The sequence below is a fragment of the Pomacea canaliculata genome, linkage group LG4, assembly GCF_003073045.1.
Source record: "Pomacea canaliculata isolate SZHN2017 linkage group LG4, ASM307304v1, whole genome shotgun sequence".
NCBI lineage: Eukaryota > Metazoa > Mollusca > Gastropoda > Architaenioglossa > Ampullariidae > Pomacea > Pomacea canaliculata.
In genome coordinates this window covers 7,651,125-7,668,967 of record NC_037593.1, presented here as the reverse complement: position 1 = coordinate 7,668,967, position 17,843 = coordinate 7,651,125, and the positions used below count along the sequence as shown (strand labels likewise).

Below are 17,843 nucleotides of genomic sequence, written 5' to 3'. Positions count from 1 at the left end.
TAAATTACATGTAATACGGAAAGTAAATAATTTTACTGACGTTTCCGAAATCATTGTCACTTGCTGTGCCATCATCGTCACTTACTTTAGTACCCCGGTCGGACTCTTAAGGCTCCAGTCGTCGGGAGAGGGGGGGAGAAGAGAAGCAATGAGACCACGAACTTGCATACACGTTAATAGATGAGACGTATTAGCAGTGAAAGCTCGCCATCGGGGCCGATCTTGAGCACCTCTGAGGAAAATCCTCCCTTCTGACAGCCTGTCCCCTCTTAATGTTATCACGCCATATCTTTTTTACTTACCAGCGGACGCCCTCCTCCACATACCCCAGGACTCTGGTGGGATTGCCAAGGTCAACCGATATAAACCAAAACTAGTGGCCATCTATTGATGTGCACTCCGAAATATGGAATGTCCCTCACCCTGTGTTTTATTGCTGCTTAATTTAAAGCAAAGTCGACAGAATCAGTTGGGAGGATGTCAGGTCGCCAACTTCAACCTCTAATTAAATGCTTTCGATTGGGTGACGTCTATTGACTAGGAATGAATGTGTTGAGGTAATCAGAAATAATACCGTAACTAACTTTTAAATCTGACATTCATTTGTATTTCTCCCCTGGAGGGGAGTGGGCCAATCCTGAGGTTATGACATCACCAGGACGACCCTTGGCAGAGATAGAGCAAGTCCCTCAAACCCTCCATCTTATTCTCAAAATCAGAGTAATATCTACGTCCCCAAATGGGGGGGACGTACGAAATATTCCGCTGATAAGAACAAGTAATGGAAGATCAGTATGAGCGACTTGTGGAGGTGAAATATTTCGTGGATTCAAGACTATTGATTCCATAGCCAACTATTACTGAAACACGGAAACAGTAGCATTTAGCTTTACGTAATATTCAGGTTTGGTAACACAACATACTATTTCAATAACTTTTACTTTAAAATTGTTAAATATCTTTTAAAGCAATTTATTTCTAACTGCGGCTGTTATTCTTTATATTTTTTCGTAGTTTTATGTACATGATTCTTTATACCTTAATGTAAGAATTACTTTTTGCAGTGATACTTTGCTTGCGATTGTGTAAAGTGTAAAAGGGAAACAACTCTAGGTTATCAGTAGTGTTAGTACATGGGAAGCAGCTCGCTACTAAATTTATGAAATGGCAGGCTAATTATAATAAAAGCATATAAAAATACTCATTTGATCTTATTCTGTACCAGGAGCGATGTTTTACTTTGCTACTTACTCTCAGGACACATTTACTGCTATCACTGTACAAAGTTTTATTTGCGTCGAACGGTATCAGCATGAACCTAGCTATATACGTCCCTGCTGTCAGGATATAATTCCATATCCTTTATTGCACATTTACAGATTACTTCCCAGATTGTACATGTGCGGACTGCTAGCGGCCAATCGTCTCCAATTACTACCCGGACAAAAGGCGGGTAGAGATCACAGGCACCGCCGACAAGAAAATTTATGAAATGGCAGGCTAATTATAATAAAAGCATATAAAAATACTCATTTGATCTTATTCTGGACCAGGAGCGATGTTTTACTTTGCTACTTACTCTCAGGACACATTTACTACTTTCACTTTACAAAGTTTTATTTGCGTAGAACGGTATCATCATGAACCTATATACGTCCCTGCTGTCAGGATATAATTCCATATGCTCAGATGGTTTGATTCTCATTTGTATTATATTTTAGGCTAATACGCGATATCTTTAGAGATATACAGATCTCTGATTTAATAACAGAAGGAAGTCAACTTATGTGATTTTGAGTCCCTGTGTACTTGGTCTCACACACACACGCCACAAAACGCTCTAAATTCTTTAGACAGTAGAAAATAAAATAGACTTCATTTCTTACCTACATGCATAGAATGTATTGTTACAGCAAGTCACTGCACTAATATATATACACCTGCATGATTTCTGTTGCATCTAGAAAACTTTAAGAGTTTATAATAAAAAAATAATCGAAATAATGCACAGTTGATGGACTATAAATACATAGAAGTCGTTACTATTTTGTAATAAAAGGATAGACATATATGGTGTATGACGCTGCTCTTTATGAAAATCTATAATTGGAAATATTCAAAATAAATTAATGTTTTATAATGGTTATTTATGTCTACATAATAATACTTCATTCGTGGCAATGATGTGATTGAAGATTGTGTGTGCATTAGAGGCCGCGCTGACCGCTGTAAAGATTTCGTTTGTGGCTCAGTCGCGCAATGAGATACTTTCTGAATACACATACATTCACATTTTGCCGCACACCTCATTACAAACAATCACTCAGTATGAAATAAAGAATGTAATAACAAAAGAGTACATACAGGAATGGTTCACAAGTATGTCCAACATAATTTTAAAAACTTAGTTCTCTCTCTCGCTGTCTTTCCGATGTTCTTGTGAGCGTGTTTTAAAATGGTTTCGCCTGTGCCAGGGAAGGAATGAGTACACAGTGCTAACTTTTACCAGCGGTCAGTTTTCACTAATTGCTACCCTGGCCCCGAGATCACAGGCAATAAACCGAGCAATAAAACGTCTTTCTCAACCGAGTACTTGGTGTTGGCGTTTAGAAAGATAAAGTGAAACGGTTTGCAACTGAACATGCTGTCAGGGTTAGGACCGACAATTGAATGTATGCTCCATAAAATAGAGAAAAAATAAGGAAGAAAAAGATGAACAATGGAAATGCCACAAACACAAAGAAAACGGAATTTTAAAACTGGATTTTTATTGCTTTCGTCTATCTGTCTTTATCTCGCTATATCTTTCTTTACTCATAAGGGATGATGATTTTCAATATTTTCAGTTTATTCCTCTGGTGACTGACAAATAGTACATCTGTGTTTGGGTGCAATAGGTTCGTACCTTAACAAATGGCCAACAATTCACACCTGTAACACAAAGCCTATTCACCAACTACAATAGCGCCATATGTTTGTCTGTTGGTGAGTACGACAAGGTGATGGACATTGTAGATCACGTTCATACACATTCAGTCTCGTGCACCTCGATTTCACTCCAAGTGAAGATTTCAAAAAATGGGTGGACATGTACTGATCATCTTTGGTTGTCCTAGCGGACATATATTCAGGGCCGGCGCTAGGCTGTGTTGCGCCCTAGGCGAAAGAAAAATTCTGCGCCCCCCCCCCACCTCACAAAAAGTGAACCAATGTTATATCATTTATTTTGCAATTTATTTAGTCCTGGTCATGAAATTGATGCTTAAAACCTCAACGTTTCTTGCTTTTTTGCTGTGCAAAACGAGTTATCAGTTCCTTCAGATTGAGTGCATTTGCCAAGTCATGCTCAATAGATATGGTGGCCAGCCCAGTCAGTCTCTCTTGCAACATTGTTGATCTCATATAGTTTTTAATTAATTTTAATTTTGAGAAACTTCGTTTTGCACTGGCAACAGAAATTGGAAGGGTCAATAAAATTCTGAGAGACACTACAACATTCGGCACAATATCAAATAGCTTATGTTGGATTATGAATGTTAAGACTTCTTTAGGGTTCATTTTAGGTTTGAGAAGTCTTCTAGCCACATCCTGTAATTCAGAACAGAGTTCCTCCACTTCAATGTCTTTGCTGTCTCTGTGCATTAGTGCCTTTTCCAAGACCTCGCAAGATAGTAGAATGTCCTTCGTTGGTTTTTCAGAAATGCTTTGGATATCATAAAGAAATCCAAATAATGCACTGTGCTCCTGAATCTGTTTAAATCTGTCTTCAATGGACGCAGTTCAAACAAGAAAGCCAGGCTTAAATATCACCAGTAATGGTTGCGGCTGTCTGTCTCAGAACTCAACGCGACTGTGATGTGCTAAAGACCACCAGACTGTCACGGACCCGTTTGTGCAATGAACAGTTTTGTATAAAGTGACACCACCGCTATCGCAACCCGTTGCATCCACACAATCAAAATAAGCCCTATAAGAAATAAGGAAATGAAATTAATGTAAACAAAGACATAAATCGTGTTAATAAACTATATACAGCTATGTCACAGTGTATAAAATTCATGCGAACTTATCTGTACATGAAGTGGCTGTAGGACAGTAGCACTGTTCAGTCTGGCATGGCTAAATGCAGTTCACAACCTTTAGTTTACTGACTCAGCTGTGTAAGGATGATAGCTCCAAGCACCCAAACAGACGATTACAAAGTCAATTCAAACAGCAGCACGAGATGTCTGCAGCCGCTCAGAAAAGTGAGGTTTGACATCGTCCTGTGGGTTTTAAGTTAAAAGTTCAAACTACCTCTTCCCCACTCTGGCTGTCCAGCCCTGGTAATGTGATCTGACTTTCTTTACAGTGGTAGAGATTTATCTCTACCCTTCTCCACCACCCCACTTAGGTCCTTTCAATCTTTCTCTCCTCTCTCTTTCTCATCTCACGGACAACTATCAAGTAACATTGCACCACCTTCTTTGTCCAGTCTTCTAATCTGATCCGACTGGTCATTAACTGTGACAGATTTATCGCTACCCTGTGGGTCTGTAAAAATAGTAGAAAAGTGGTTTTCTACAAGAACTCATTACGACCAGAGGCGTTAGAACCCAGAAGTGTCAAAGAATGGCTTATTAAAATTAAATCTTTTTCGAGAATTTGCTGTCAGATTTGATTAATAACTTATAAGTAAGAACTACTTTTTGTCAAGAAAAAGTACGTCTGTTTTTCAATTGCAGGCGTGCATCATACACACATGGATGCTTGCATGCCTCACAAATCACACCTACACTTATGAGTAGGGGATTTCAAACACTCGTGTAAAAGGTTTTATGGAGTGCACACTGATGGAGACAAGAAATGTGTAGCACCTAGCTCTGGTCTTATTTTGCTGTGTGGTCTAAAACTCAAGCTATCACAGCTTCCAGCATCTAGACCACCCAGCTACCTCATGTTCCCATCCAAAGTCACACCTCACAGGTGGGCGGACAATGAAAGAGTCTGTCAAGAGAGAGTCTTCTGGACACTAACAATGCAAAGTTGTAAATCATGGTGTCAGGGCAGCTCCCCAAACACAGTCCAGTGATCAACACTGCGTGGTGTCCAGCATAGGGTTTGTTGAAAACAAGAAAAGTATATAGACTGTAGGTCTTAGTACGCATTATCTCTTAATAACCAATTTCAAATATTCTGTCAATGAAGCATAACAACAAGCTAGCCATTCAAACTGTAGACAAACAGATGCACTCTTAGATAATAAAAATAAACATTACACAATTTGACAACTAAAGCGTAATACACCCAATCGAACAAAATTTAAGAATTAATAAGAAAGTTAAATATTCACGACCATGGAGTCACAACAGTAAATTACAAGACTACAGGCCATGCAGTGTCAGTAAATAGATATGCTATAAAATTCAAATGGCTCTACCTTGATGTTTGTCTGCTAAAGACTTTCATACTCTTATTAATTAAGAACGCCTTCGTGACATTAGCTAAATTCCTTCGGGTTGAAAGTTCGTAAGAGTGAACAATACTGAGCATAAAACAGTTGTCATAACCACAGAGAAACTCGCGTAGCAAACTCAAGTCAGTGTTGTTGTCCCTGATCTCAGCTGCAGTGTTTTCAATGCATACGTGTGGAACCTCTTCTAAAGTAGGATAAAAGAAAGAAAGGTGAGGTTGGTATTAGTGGAATGTGGTCCACTTCATCGTAGGGGTCCGCACTGAGTCCCATCCACCAACCCGCCCCTCCACTGTCTATCCTCCGCGCCTCGTCGCCCTCTTCTTCCCCGATGGTTAGCTGGTCACTTCAAGTGAGCCCTGTTAAATAATGGGTTTCCTGTACTACATCACTACATGAACTGAGAAACTCGGTGGTGAAGTCAACCTACAAGCTGAGGAAAAGGTGCCTTTCACCTTCGGTCCTTTGCCTTCCTTTGCCTTCCACCAACGCAGCCCCTCTCAGCACCCCTCTAACCGCCCTTCCCCGCCCCTCTGCCCTCTACTTGCCTGCCGGTTAGCTGTGGTCACTTCAAGTGCGCCCTGGGATAATGCGATAATGGGGTTTTCCTGTCATACATGTACTGAGAAACTAGCGTGGTGGTCAGTCTACAAGCAGAGGAAAAGTGTCCTGCTAATATCATTTTGTGAAAATGACATTTTTCCCTAAAATTATTCATCTTAAAAAAAAAAAAACCAGCAGGCCATTTTTTCCGCCCCCCTCGGTAGCTGCGCCCTAGGCAGTTGCCTAGTTCGCCTAATAGGTAGAACCGGGCCTGCATATATTATCTGTAAAGTGTTTGAAACTGTGCAAATAAATTTATGAATTTCCGTTGCAAACTATACTTTGTTGTTTTGTTTTTTTTTGTTGCTCTTTTTCCCTCTCTTACTCGCTTTTGTTGGGTTGTCCAAAATTCAACAAACCACACCAGAGCCAAACTAACAGCGGTGTCTATACAAGCTCGAGCTTGTTTTGAAGATTGTAAAGACTTTTTTTTTTTTTTTTTTTTTCTTGATCAGGTATTTTCGCGACAAGTAGCTTAAAGACTTTAAAGACTCAAATTCTTTGTTTTAAATAAATATTACCCCCCCCCTTTTTTTTTGGCTTGTATTTGTATATGTATATGATAAGTTGTTTTGAAGATTGTAATGATTTTTTTCATTTTTTGGGGGGCGGGATCAGGCATTCGCAACAAATTCTTTGTTGTATATAAATATTATATCCATATTTATTTTTTGCTTTTAACTGATAAATTGTTTTGAAGATTGTAATGATCTTTTTTCTTTTCTTTTTTTGGGGGGTCAGGTATTCGCAACAACTAGCCTGAAGTCTTTGAAGGCTCAAATTCTTTGTTGTAAATAAATATTAAAACCCTTTTATTTTATTGCATGTGAATATGATAAATTGCAATGTATATTTTTTGGTCAGGCCTTTGTGACAAATTCTTTGTTGTAAATAAATATTAAAACCATGTATATCTGCTTGTATATAATAAATTGATGAATCATGTCTATTTTTTTGTCTGGTGGTATTTACCAAGGGCTGAGAGGGGCTTTGAAGGGCTGCGAGGTGTTTTTAGGGCGGGGCTTTGGAGGGCTGAGGGAGTGAGTTCTCCCAAAACCCGCAAGGGGGCGATGCACTTTACGCTTCCCAAACACGCCGGGCTGGGAGTGTAACTTCCCTTAACCGGCCCATTTCTCAGCCAGAGAAACACTGATCGTACACTATTGTGTATGGGAACTGTCGACCTGTTTTCCCTTTATTCTGTTACATGAGACCAAACAGTGCTCATTAAGAATAATCAGCTCAGTTTACTAACTGTAGTCAGGTTCAAAATATCCCTGGATTTAAAAACTAAAATTTTTACAAAGTAAACTGATTTCCATTTACTGTAAGCTTTATTAATGTCTTTAAAAGAAATCAGGTAGCGGAACTGATTGTAATAATGATTAACTCACTTCTGGCATGCTGAAATTTGATTAAAAAATAATTTGTAACTTGTGTACGCCAGTCGCACCAAGGGAAACCACTCTACAAGACAAGAGCTGTTCTGTGACGTCATCAGAACGTGCCGAGAGGTAACGGTCATCGTTTCCAAAAGAACACTTCGTTGCTACCTCCACAATCATAATAATCACCTGTGTTAGGTTTTCATACTTAGGCATCGAAGCGAGAAAAAAAAGTGTGCGCTTACCCAACTCCATCTATCTTACATTTCCTGGACTAGTACACAAAAACACATTTGATTAAACAGTTGCAGATGAAACAAGCAATAATTAAGATTAGATTACATGTATAACGGAAAAATAATTTTACTGACGTTTCCGAAATCATCGTCACTTACTTTAGTACCGGCTGGACTCTGGGCCCTCCAGTCGTCAAGAGAGGGAGAGAGAGAGAAGCAATGAGACCACGAACTTGTATTACATATACACGTTAATGATGAGACGCATTAGCAGTGAAAGCTCGCCATCGAGGCCGATCTTGAGCACCTCTGAGGAAATCCTCCCTTCTGACAGCCTGTCCCCTCTTTAATGTTATCACGCCATATCTTTTACTTACCCAGCTGACGTCCTCCCTCCACATACCCCAGGACTCTGGTGGGATGCCAAGTCAACCGATATAACCAAACTGTGGTCACTATTGATGTGCACGCCCAAACATGCCCTCACCTGTGTTTTATTGCTGCTTAATTTAAAGCAAAGTCGACAGAATCAGTTGGAGGATGTCAGGTCGCCAACTTCAACCTCTAATTAAATGCTTTCGATTGGGTGACGTTTATTGACTAGGAATGAATGTGTTTCTGAGGTAATCTGAAGTAACACCGTAACTAACTCTCAAAGCTAACATTCATTTGTTTTTCTCCCCTGGAGGAGAGTTGGCCAATCCTGGAGGTACTACATCACCAGGTCGACCCTTGGCAGAGGTGGAGCAAGTCCCTAACCCTCTGTATTGTTCTCTAAATCAGTGTAATATCGAAGTCCCCCTGTGTGGGGGGCGTATCGGATATCAGGCTGATAAGAACAATGTATTGTGCGTCATCGTTTTGACACTTACGTAGATCGCGTACCTAAGAGCAGTTTAAAAGAACCAAGTATCCATTGTGCGAACGATGGCCGACCTACAATGAAACACGGAAACAGTTGCATTTAGCTTTATGTAATATTCAGGTTTGCTAACACAACATACTATTTCAATAACCTTAACTTTAAAAGTTTTGCATAAATGTAAAGCAATTTATTTCCTAACTGCGGGTGTTATTATTTTTTTTATTTCTTCCGTAGTTTTATTTACATTATTCTTTATACCTTAATGTAAGAATTACTTTTGCAATGATATTTTGACTTAAGATAGCGTAAAGTGTAAAAGGGAAACAACTCTAGATTTTCAGTAGTGTTAGTACATGGGAAGCAGCTCGCTACTAAATTTATGAGATGGCAGGCTAATTATAATAAAAGCATATAAAAATACTCATTTGATCTTATTCTGGACCAGGAGCGATGTTTTACTTTGCTACTTACTCTCAGGATACATTTACTGCTATCACTGTACAAAGTTTTATTTGCGTAGAACGGTATCAGCATGAACCTATATACGTCCTGCTGTCAGGATATAATTCATATACTCAGATGGTTTGATTCTCATTTGTATTATATTTTGGCTAATACGCGATATCTTTAGAGATACACAGATCTCTGATTTAATAACAGAAGGAAGTCAACTTATGTGATTTTAAGTCCCTGTGTACTTGGTCTCACACACACACGCCACAAAACGCTCTAAATTCTTTAGACAGTAGAATAAAAGTAGACTTCATTTCTTACCTACATGCATAGAATGTATTGTTACAGCAAGTCACTGCACTAACATATATACACCTGCATGATTTCTGTTGCATCTAAAAAACTTTAAGAGTTTATAATAAAAAAATAATCGAAATAATGCACAGTTGATGGACTATAGAAGTCCATAGAAGTCGACATAGAAGTCGTTACTATTTTGTAATAAAAGGATAGACATATATGGTGTATGACGCTGCTCTTTATGAAAATCTATAATTGGAAATATTCAAAATAAATTAATGTTTTATAATGGTTATTTATGTCTACATAATAATACTTCATTGGTGGCAATGATGTGATTGAAGATTGTGTGTGCATTAGAGGCCGCTGACCGCTGTAAAGGTTTCGTTTGTTGGCTCAGTCGCGCAATGGATACTTTCTGAATACACATACATTCACATTTGCCCACACCTCATTACAACACAATCACTCAGTATGAAATAAAGAATGTAATAACAAAAGAGTACATACAGGAATTGTTCACAAGTATGTCCAACATAATTTTAAAAACTTAGTTCTCTCTCTCTCGCTGTCTTTCCGATGTTCTTGTGAGCGTGTTTTAAAATGGTTTCGCCTGTGCCAGGGAAGGAATGAGTACACAGTGCTAACTTTTACCAGCGGTCAGTTTTCACTAATTGCTACCCTGGCCCCGAGATCACAGGCAATAAACCGAGCAATAAAACGTCTTTCTCAACCGAGTACTTGGTGTTGGCGTTTAGAAAGATAAAGTGAAACGGTTTGCAACTGAACATGCTGTCAGACAATTGAATGTATGCTCCATAAAATAGAGAAAAAAATAAGGAAGAAAAAGATGAACAATGGAAATGCCACAAACACAAAAACAACTGAATTTTAAAACTGGACTTTTATTGCTTTCGTCTATCTGTCTTTATCTCGCTATATCTTTCTTGACTCATAAGGGATGATGATTTTCAATATTTTCAGTTTATTCCTCTGGTGACTGACAAATAGTACATCTGTGTTTGGGTGCAATATGTTCGTACCTTAACAAATGGCCAACAATTCACACCTGTAACACAAAGCCTATTCACAAACTACAATAGCGCCATATGTTTGTCTGTTGGTGAGTACGACAAGGTGATGGACATTGTAGATCACGTTCATACACATTCAGTCTCGTGCACCTCGATTTCACTCCAAGTGAAGATTTCAAAAAATGGGTGGACATGTACTGATCATCTTTGGTTGTCCTAGCGGACATATATCGTCTGTAAGGTGTTTGAAACTGTGCAAATAAATTAAATGAATTTCAGTTGCAAACTATACTTTGTTGTTATTATTGTTGCTCTTTTTCCCTCTCTTACTCGCTTTCGTTGGGTTGTCCAAAATTCAACAAACCACACCAGAGCCAAACTAACAGCGGTGTCTATACAAGCTCTGCCCTCTTACTTTCCTTTTTCGATTTTATTGCACATTTACAGATTACTTCCCAGATTGTATATGTGCGGACTGCTAGCGGCCAATCGTCTCCAATTACTACCCGCACAAAAGGCGGGTAGAGATCACAGGCACCTCCGACTAGTCTGGCAATAAAATGTCTTCCTCACCCGACCAGTCCTTGCTGTAGGGTTTGAGTGCTAAAGTGAAATAACTTCTATGTGAACATACCTTCAGGGTTAGGACTGGATGTATTCTCCACAAACAGACAAACTAGAATACATAAAGGATAGAAGGATGAACAGCGCAAATGACACATAAAGACAACTGAATTCTCAAACTTTTTTTTTTTTTTTTTTTGTCTTTCTCTGTATCTTTTATCTTTCTTTCCTCATAAGGGGTATCGATATATTCGGCATGTAGTTCGTGATTACATGTACGGTCTATGTGAGCCTGGGAATCGAGGCCGCTTACGTAACGGGTGGCGTATGTTTTCGTTGCCCCGACTGGCAAGGGGGCTGAACGAGGTAGCTAGACGGTTGTCGCAACAGTCGGAGGCCACTGTGGTGCCAGCTTGCCCACTTCACGGTTGACTGTCCCTACTCTAGGTAATCATTGTTAAAACTAGACATTACGTTTTCTACACAGCACCAGTTCAAAGTGGTGAAGAGAGAGTGAGAGTGGGATGTATATTGATGCTTTGTCTGTAAGGATATAACATCGGAAAACAATTTCCTATATGCTTCGTGAGGAGCGATCGAGGAGGTCAACAGTACTGTCGTACTTGTAGTACTAAAACAAACACAATTCCACTACATCCCAGCATGTACGAGAATTGATGACGATCGAAGCTTGAGACCGGAAAAAGAGGGAAGAGATGTAAGGATGTATAACCACAACACCTCTGCTGCAGCCACTGATGTACGATGCAACTTCCGGTCTTTGGACATACCTCAGCTGTGAGTTAGCTTGTGTATGGTTTGGACAAGATTCCGAGTGTCTACTGAACGGAAACCAACCCTAGATGTACATCTCAAAGTTCAGACTGCGAAGAAGTGGTCAAACAAAGACTCTATACACTGCTCATGCTGTTACTTCTGGTACAACTGTCTTGTCAGAGTGTAGACGTACTGTTGATACTAAAGTCACCTCGGAAATTGTAGGGTAGCACGACATGAGAGTCAAACAAAAACTCGCACCATGTAAAATTTTGCAGACAATAAAGGGAGTGATGTAAAACATGAACCCCTCCCCAATCCCCTCAAAAATGTCTCTTTGTGGAGATTTTTAGCTATAAATTTGGGAGTATGTAAGAAAACCATGCATGTTGTTCCACACAATATACAGTCACATTAATATGGTATGCTAAAAAGGTTTTCAGAACAGATACTTATAATTCACTGCGAGCCTGTCCTGACCATGAGCGTGCATAACCTGCGTCTGTGTTTACCTTGACTATGTTACATGCGAATATGGGTACATGGTGTTTGTGATTCCACTTATGAGGAAAGGTTTGTCTATCACTTCTATAAAGGGCTGTAAGTAATCATTGAAAAATCACAATAAAAACTTTATTATTATTATTATTATTATTATTATTATATGTTCTATAAACAAGCAGAGGTATCACTGCATCGACTAATGCATCACGCGCTGCCCCATAAGACCGCGTGCATATCAACCATCAGCTCGAGCAGTTCCACAGACAAGTGGCCACGAGCACCAGAGAAGTTTCCAGTGTCGCGACAGTCCGTGCGCGTGCCTGCTTCTGCGATATCAGGCAGCTAGCATTTCGTCTCGGGATCAGCTGACAGGAAGGCACGTGAGAGGCGTTCGTTCTTAAGACACCATTGTAGGCCAGCGCATGCACTGGTTATTTTAGCGAGATTTCCGTTCTCTTTTCTCAACTTGTTGTGATTGTCCTTGTCACCAATGTGTGTGTGTGACGTGTTGCTCCTAAAGTCCTAATAGAGAATATCTTGTGCGCACACGAAATTGAAGAGGTTCTGAAGAGAGGGAGTGGGGTTTGAAGAGATTGGAGAAAAAGAACTATACTCTCCTATTTTCCGTTTAAAAAAATGCTGTTGTTATAGGTGGGCATATAATTTGTGGCTTCAAAGTTTTAAAAAATTAAAGTGATGTGCTAAGCCACACGTTTAACAAGCTCTGGCAGAATAACGTTTCTGCGGAGGTACATCTGTCTTTTGGCTGACATTGTGTGATCGTATAGCGAGCTTTCCTCTTGTTGTCTTGTAATTAATCTGATTGAAAGAGTTACATCGGAGTACAAATTTTGAAAACTTCTTGTTGCAATGCGAGCCTTGGAAGTATCTGGTGCAGTATATCTGTACTATATTTAAGACGCTTGTGCTGAGGAACAGTGGCTGAAGGGCGGGATGGTGGTGAACCTCCACTTGAGGATTGGGTGGAGGAATGTCAGACGATACACAGAGATCATGAGTGGCTTCAGCATCATCACATCCGGAGCACTTCACTCGAGAGGTCAGAAACGAGCACGCTTTTCCCCTATATAACCCGAGTCTCCGCATCCTTCGAGAAAGACTTCCACCATCGTGTACACACCTCCGTCGCTGTTCTTGCCCGCACAACCGAGTTCTTGCAGCTCGAAGTGGTTAACTGACCCTCTGTGTTATCATTTCGTTTCCCCAGCCTGGAGAGAAAAGAGATGAAGTACCTCGCTCTTCTCGTTCTTGTCGTCGTTGCGTTAACGTCGGTGGAGGCTGGTCGAGGTCGTGGTGGTCGCGGTGGTCGAGGTGGACAAGAAGGGCGTCGCGGTCATGGAGGTCATCACGGCGGCTGTCACAGATGGGTGAGCATGTGTTTACTAGTGTATTCTTTTGCCTGTAGCTGAAAATAGCTCGTTGTTACTGGAAACGGTGGTTGAAGGGTTGTTGTGTGGGTGGTAAACTTCTAGAGAGAGAGAGGGGTGACTGTGGAGGGGGGACTTGCATTGGCATTCAAAAGCTACCCAGTAGAAGCCAGAATATAAGCGACTCTCGTCACCAAGACGACCGATTCAGCCCTACTGGCGCCGGCGAGGGCAAGAGATATCTTGACCTGCTTGCTCGTTTTAGAGTCTCATGATTTTGCACGTGGACAATCCATCTCGTTAACAAGCTCTTGGCGCCAGCTGTTTCCTGGCAACCACGCACTTGAAATACTAGGTCAACTCCTTACATCGTTTCTGTGTTTTCTTCTTCGTTCGTTGCCGTCAGGGTCTGATCCCAGAACAAATGTTTTAGGTGGTGACACCCTACAGCCGTAGGTCTCTCTAGTGTGCTCATGTGGACTTCGTTCATGTGAAGCTTCATATCATCGAAAGAAATCTGAGAGCGACTTCTTTTCCTTCTCTAACCTCTTTTTGAAAACCACGATTCGCTTCGCACAGTGCCCGTATTTATACGCCCACCTCTTTCGTGAATATTTTAGTATCTGACTGTCTCCTCCTTTTTTTTTTTCCTTTTTTTTTCTCCTTTTTTTAATCTTCTTTCCCCTCTTCTCTCCACTACCTTATAACACGACAGAGCATTTGCTACTCGTGCTGCTCTATCATTGAATCTCACTGAACACACTACCTATCAGCGAAAACGTGCTCTAACATTTATTATGTCAACTTTCAGACTCGAGACAATCCCCGAGGCGAATACTTCTTATGGACTGTGTCAAGTACCCAAGAAAATGGACTTCTGCGAACAGAGGAAGTGGAGGCTTTTGCCCCAGCTGGCAACAACACCGTGTACAAGTGGTCCAGACTTCGCGGTAACAGACCGATGGGCCAAGGACCCATCAAGATTCTCTACGACTACTCCGTGTCTCCTCCAGTAAGTCAGTTTTTTTTTTTTTCAAAATTCCTAAAGTATTACACTTATCCTACGCTTACCTGATCGTCACTACCGGTTTTTTAATGAGATGTGAAGATGAAACATTGTAAATGAATGTTCTTGAATTATTATTATGATCATTCCAGGTTAAACACAGTGTGTGTGTGTTCGAGAGCGTGGGAAAGTGGCTCGCATCAAAGACAATTTTTGTATACATATTGAGTGTTTGTAAACACGTGTGGGTATGTGTGTGTGTTTGTGTGTACAGATCGTGGCCTATGGCGTCTTCGCTCGTAGGAGATCTTTGTGCGTTATCCTAACACCCGACGTGGACACCTACGATGACCTGCTGTCGTCACTGCGGGGTCTGAATGTAAGTTACTTTGGGTAGATAACTCTTTTAGTGTCACACATCTTAAAAAAGTTTAGAAAGAAAGTTCATGGGCTTAAATAATGCATGCCTACTTGTCTTAAATTACTAAACAATTGATTAATGGTTTTCCATACAATAATACTTTTTGATGGAAGCTTTATTTGCACTAAGAATTTTGAAAACAATGTTACAGTTGACATTGCCAAACTACTTGCTTACCCAGTCCACGACTGTAGGAATGAGATTTATCGATAAATGTTTGCTAAAAAGAGATACTATAGTAGATTTTTTTACATTTACTTAAGTACCAAAAAAGCCAGTTAAATCTGGTGAATACATAGCTTAAAAAATTTAAGGCTGAATGGAAGTAGTTAAAGCGTATACAAGGCAAATCAATCTAAGGATAGATAAGAAGATTAAATAAAATGCTCAAGAAATCCGATCCTGAAGCATGTGGGTTTCTATTTCTTGTCGAAAAGAAGTGGAAAGAACACGCAACGCCAAACGCTTTCTGAACTGTCAGACGACGAGAACGTTGTTCTAACGTTCGCATGTTTGTTCCCTAAAACCATTGGCCTTAGCTTGTACTTGTACTTATCATTTTGTCGAACCTGGCATGCTTCCCCATCTCCATACACCGCCGACTTTGTTGACACGTTGTTGTGCTGTGAGCTGTTTTTCTATCACCAACTTTGACCAGATTTTTTCTGTACGCAGCTATCCAACGTTCAGCTCGCGGATAATAATGACGATGTGAGAGTCAACGTCGCAGCCGTGGAGATGAGTAACACTTCCGGTGTGTCAGCAGCTGCCAGAAGCATGTGCCAGGGTTATTGTGGGAGCCGTGACGTCACTTACTACTCAGTGGAAGCTGGTCAGTATAAAGCTGGTTACTACAGTTATTGTAACAGGCGAAATTCCTTTAGAGCAAGTGGCTTTTGAGATGAAACATCATTTTTTTTAATCGACGTAATTTTTATTCCTTGCGGATTTTATTATTTTACACCCATTTTGTTCTGCGTCAACAGTGTCCCCAGATGATGACGACGACGATGATGACGACGCACCGACACCCCTCCTGCGCCTGTGGTTATTCGAACTGGGTAGAGGAGCCCGGTCGCCGTCAGCGGCCTTCCGGAACTGCTCGAGTTCCGACGCGAGTCACGCCGGATGTTCCGCCAGCAGCGCCGCGAGCAGGCCGCTGCAGATCGTCGGACCAGGGGCCAGGGAAGACAAGATAGACGACAAGGCAGATTTCAGTGGAGAGAGTGAAACAAAGGCTTGCAGCTGCACAGATGAAGAGGCGAGAGAGCTGCCAACAGGGTTTCAACATTCATTCACCTGAGTTTTTGTAACTTTCACCCTAACGTGTCAAACGTAGATTGCATTCTTGATAAAAGATCGCGGTTTCTGAGTGTTATGGAGGCCTGCAAGACTGATTGAAACCGTGCCTCAACTCTGCCTAGCACAACAACAAAACATTTTTTTACTCATGCGAAACCATCTTGCATATTCTTTCAGAATAGATAACGAAGTTAAAGAAAAATAAGAGGAAAAATATTTGGTAAAAAAAAAAAAGCTCAAAGAGACGAGGCAAAAAAGAAACAAAGCATTTTGAGTCACTAAAAAAAAAAAAAATAAATAGAAATAAGAAAACATATATTGCAATAAGATTTTTTTTCCTGTCTACCCATCTCTTCCTTTCCTTCCCTCTTTCTTATCAACATTTTTCTTTCTTGGTTTTGTTATCGCTGCCTTTTATAAAGTCATCTATGTCTATCCCAACACTATAAATGAATTAAATTTATATTTATAAAGTATATTTCTGTAATATAAACATTTACAAAAAGTAAAATATAGTTTGCTTTCATGATTTCTCGTTGCATCTTCTATATTTGTTTTTCATTGTCTACCGGGTTGTTTATCCTGTCCATCGCATGCTGGTCGTATTAAATGCTGAGAGAGTGATCCTTCGTGTGATCATGCGCTGTATAAATTATGTTTATTATTATAGACAGCCAAAGAAGTCCTCACTTTTTAAAATCTTTTAGCCAATGATGAAAACTTTTAAGTGGTAGGAGAGAAGCCATAGCTTGGTGGTTTATGCGCTTAACCCGAAATTTAGCAAAAGGCTCACTGTAGCCGCTAAATGAACTCTCCTTGCGCAGCTAGCACATTGATATGGGTGAAAGAAGGTTGGGTTCTGCTGGTGAGGGCAAATTTGGGCGTGCACATCAATAGTGACCACAGTTTGGTTATATCGGTTGACTTGGCATCCCACCAAAGAGTCCTGTCCAAACCATACACAAGCGCCACTCACAGCTGAAAAGTTATGATTATTACCAATTGCATTACTGCTAAACAAACCCTAGAATATGCATTCCTCAACACGAGCACTACTACTCATGTCATTTTGAGTCAGTCTTGCATTTCTTACACTGATGTTCGTGTCTATTTGTCAACGTGGCTGAGTGGTGCCAGAGACCGGGACTATGGAAGAAGAGAACGCAGTAAACATTTACATGCCTGCGCCCACCAACTTAAATATAATAATAAAGTTAATTTATGTAGAATTTTACATCACCATCAAAGTGCTTTACCAAAAAAAAAAAAACCCACCAAAATACAGACACCAATAATGGACTTTGATATAAAAAAAGTGTACTGATGAAAAGAAAATTTTGAATCTTTTTCCATCTTTTCGTGGCAATCGAGTGCAGCACGTTCTCGAGGCATGGTTCTCACTTTGGAAACCACACGTCATAGGGTCACGTGACGGAGAACGAGACTTCGTGGAAGCAAAAAAAGAGTCCCGTGTAATTTCTCTAATTAAACACAACATTCTACTAAAAACCTTCAACGTTTTCCACATGAACACATATAAATAGACGAGAGTC

General features: G+C 40.3%; 1 protein-coding gene, 1 non-coding gene and 1 pseudogene across 2 annotated transcripts; 1 reads left to right on the top strand and 2 right to left on the bottom strand.

The window, feature by feature from the left end:
* Positions 1-621: 621 nt before the first annotated feature.
* On the bottom strand, positions 622-821 carry LOC112563434. The gene has a single exon (XR_003099054.1). It is a non-coding gene; the product is annotated as a U2 spliceosomal RNA (small nuclear RNA).
* Positions 822-8,363: 7,542 nt separating this feature from the next.
* On the bottom strand, positions 8,364-8,572 carry LOC112563430 (annotated as a pseudogene).
* A 4,706-nt stretch (positions 8,573-13,278) lies between these two features.
* On the top strand, positions 13,279-16,801 carry LOC112562715. The gene is made up of 5 exons (XM_025236147.1): positions 13,279-13,561; positions 14,373-14,573; positions 14,842-14,946; positions 15,664-15,820; positions 15,975-16,801. Exons 1-5 carry the CDS (start codon positions 13,418-13,420, stop codon positions 16,289-16,291), a joined length of 924 nt encoding a protein of 307 aa, XP_025091932.1. The 5' UTR covers positions 13,279-13,417; the 3' UTR covers positions 16,292-16,801.
* The last annotated feature ends 1,042 nt before the right edge of the window (positions 16,802-17,843 follow it).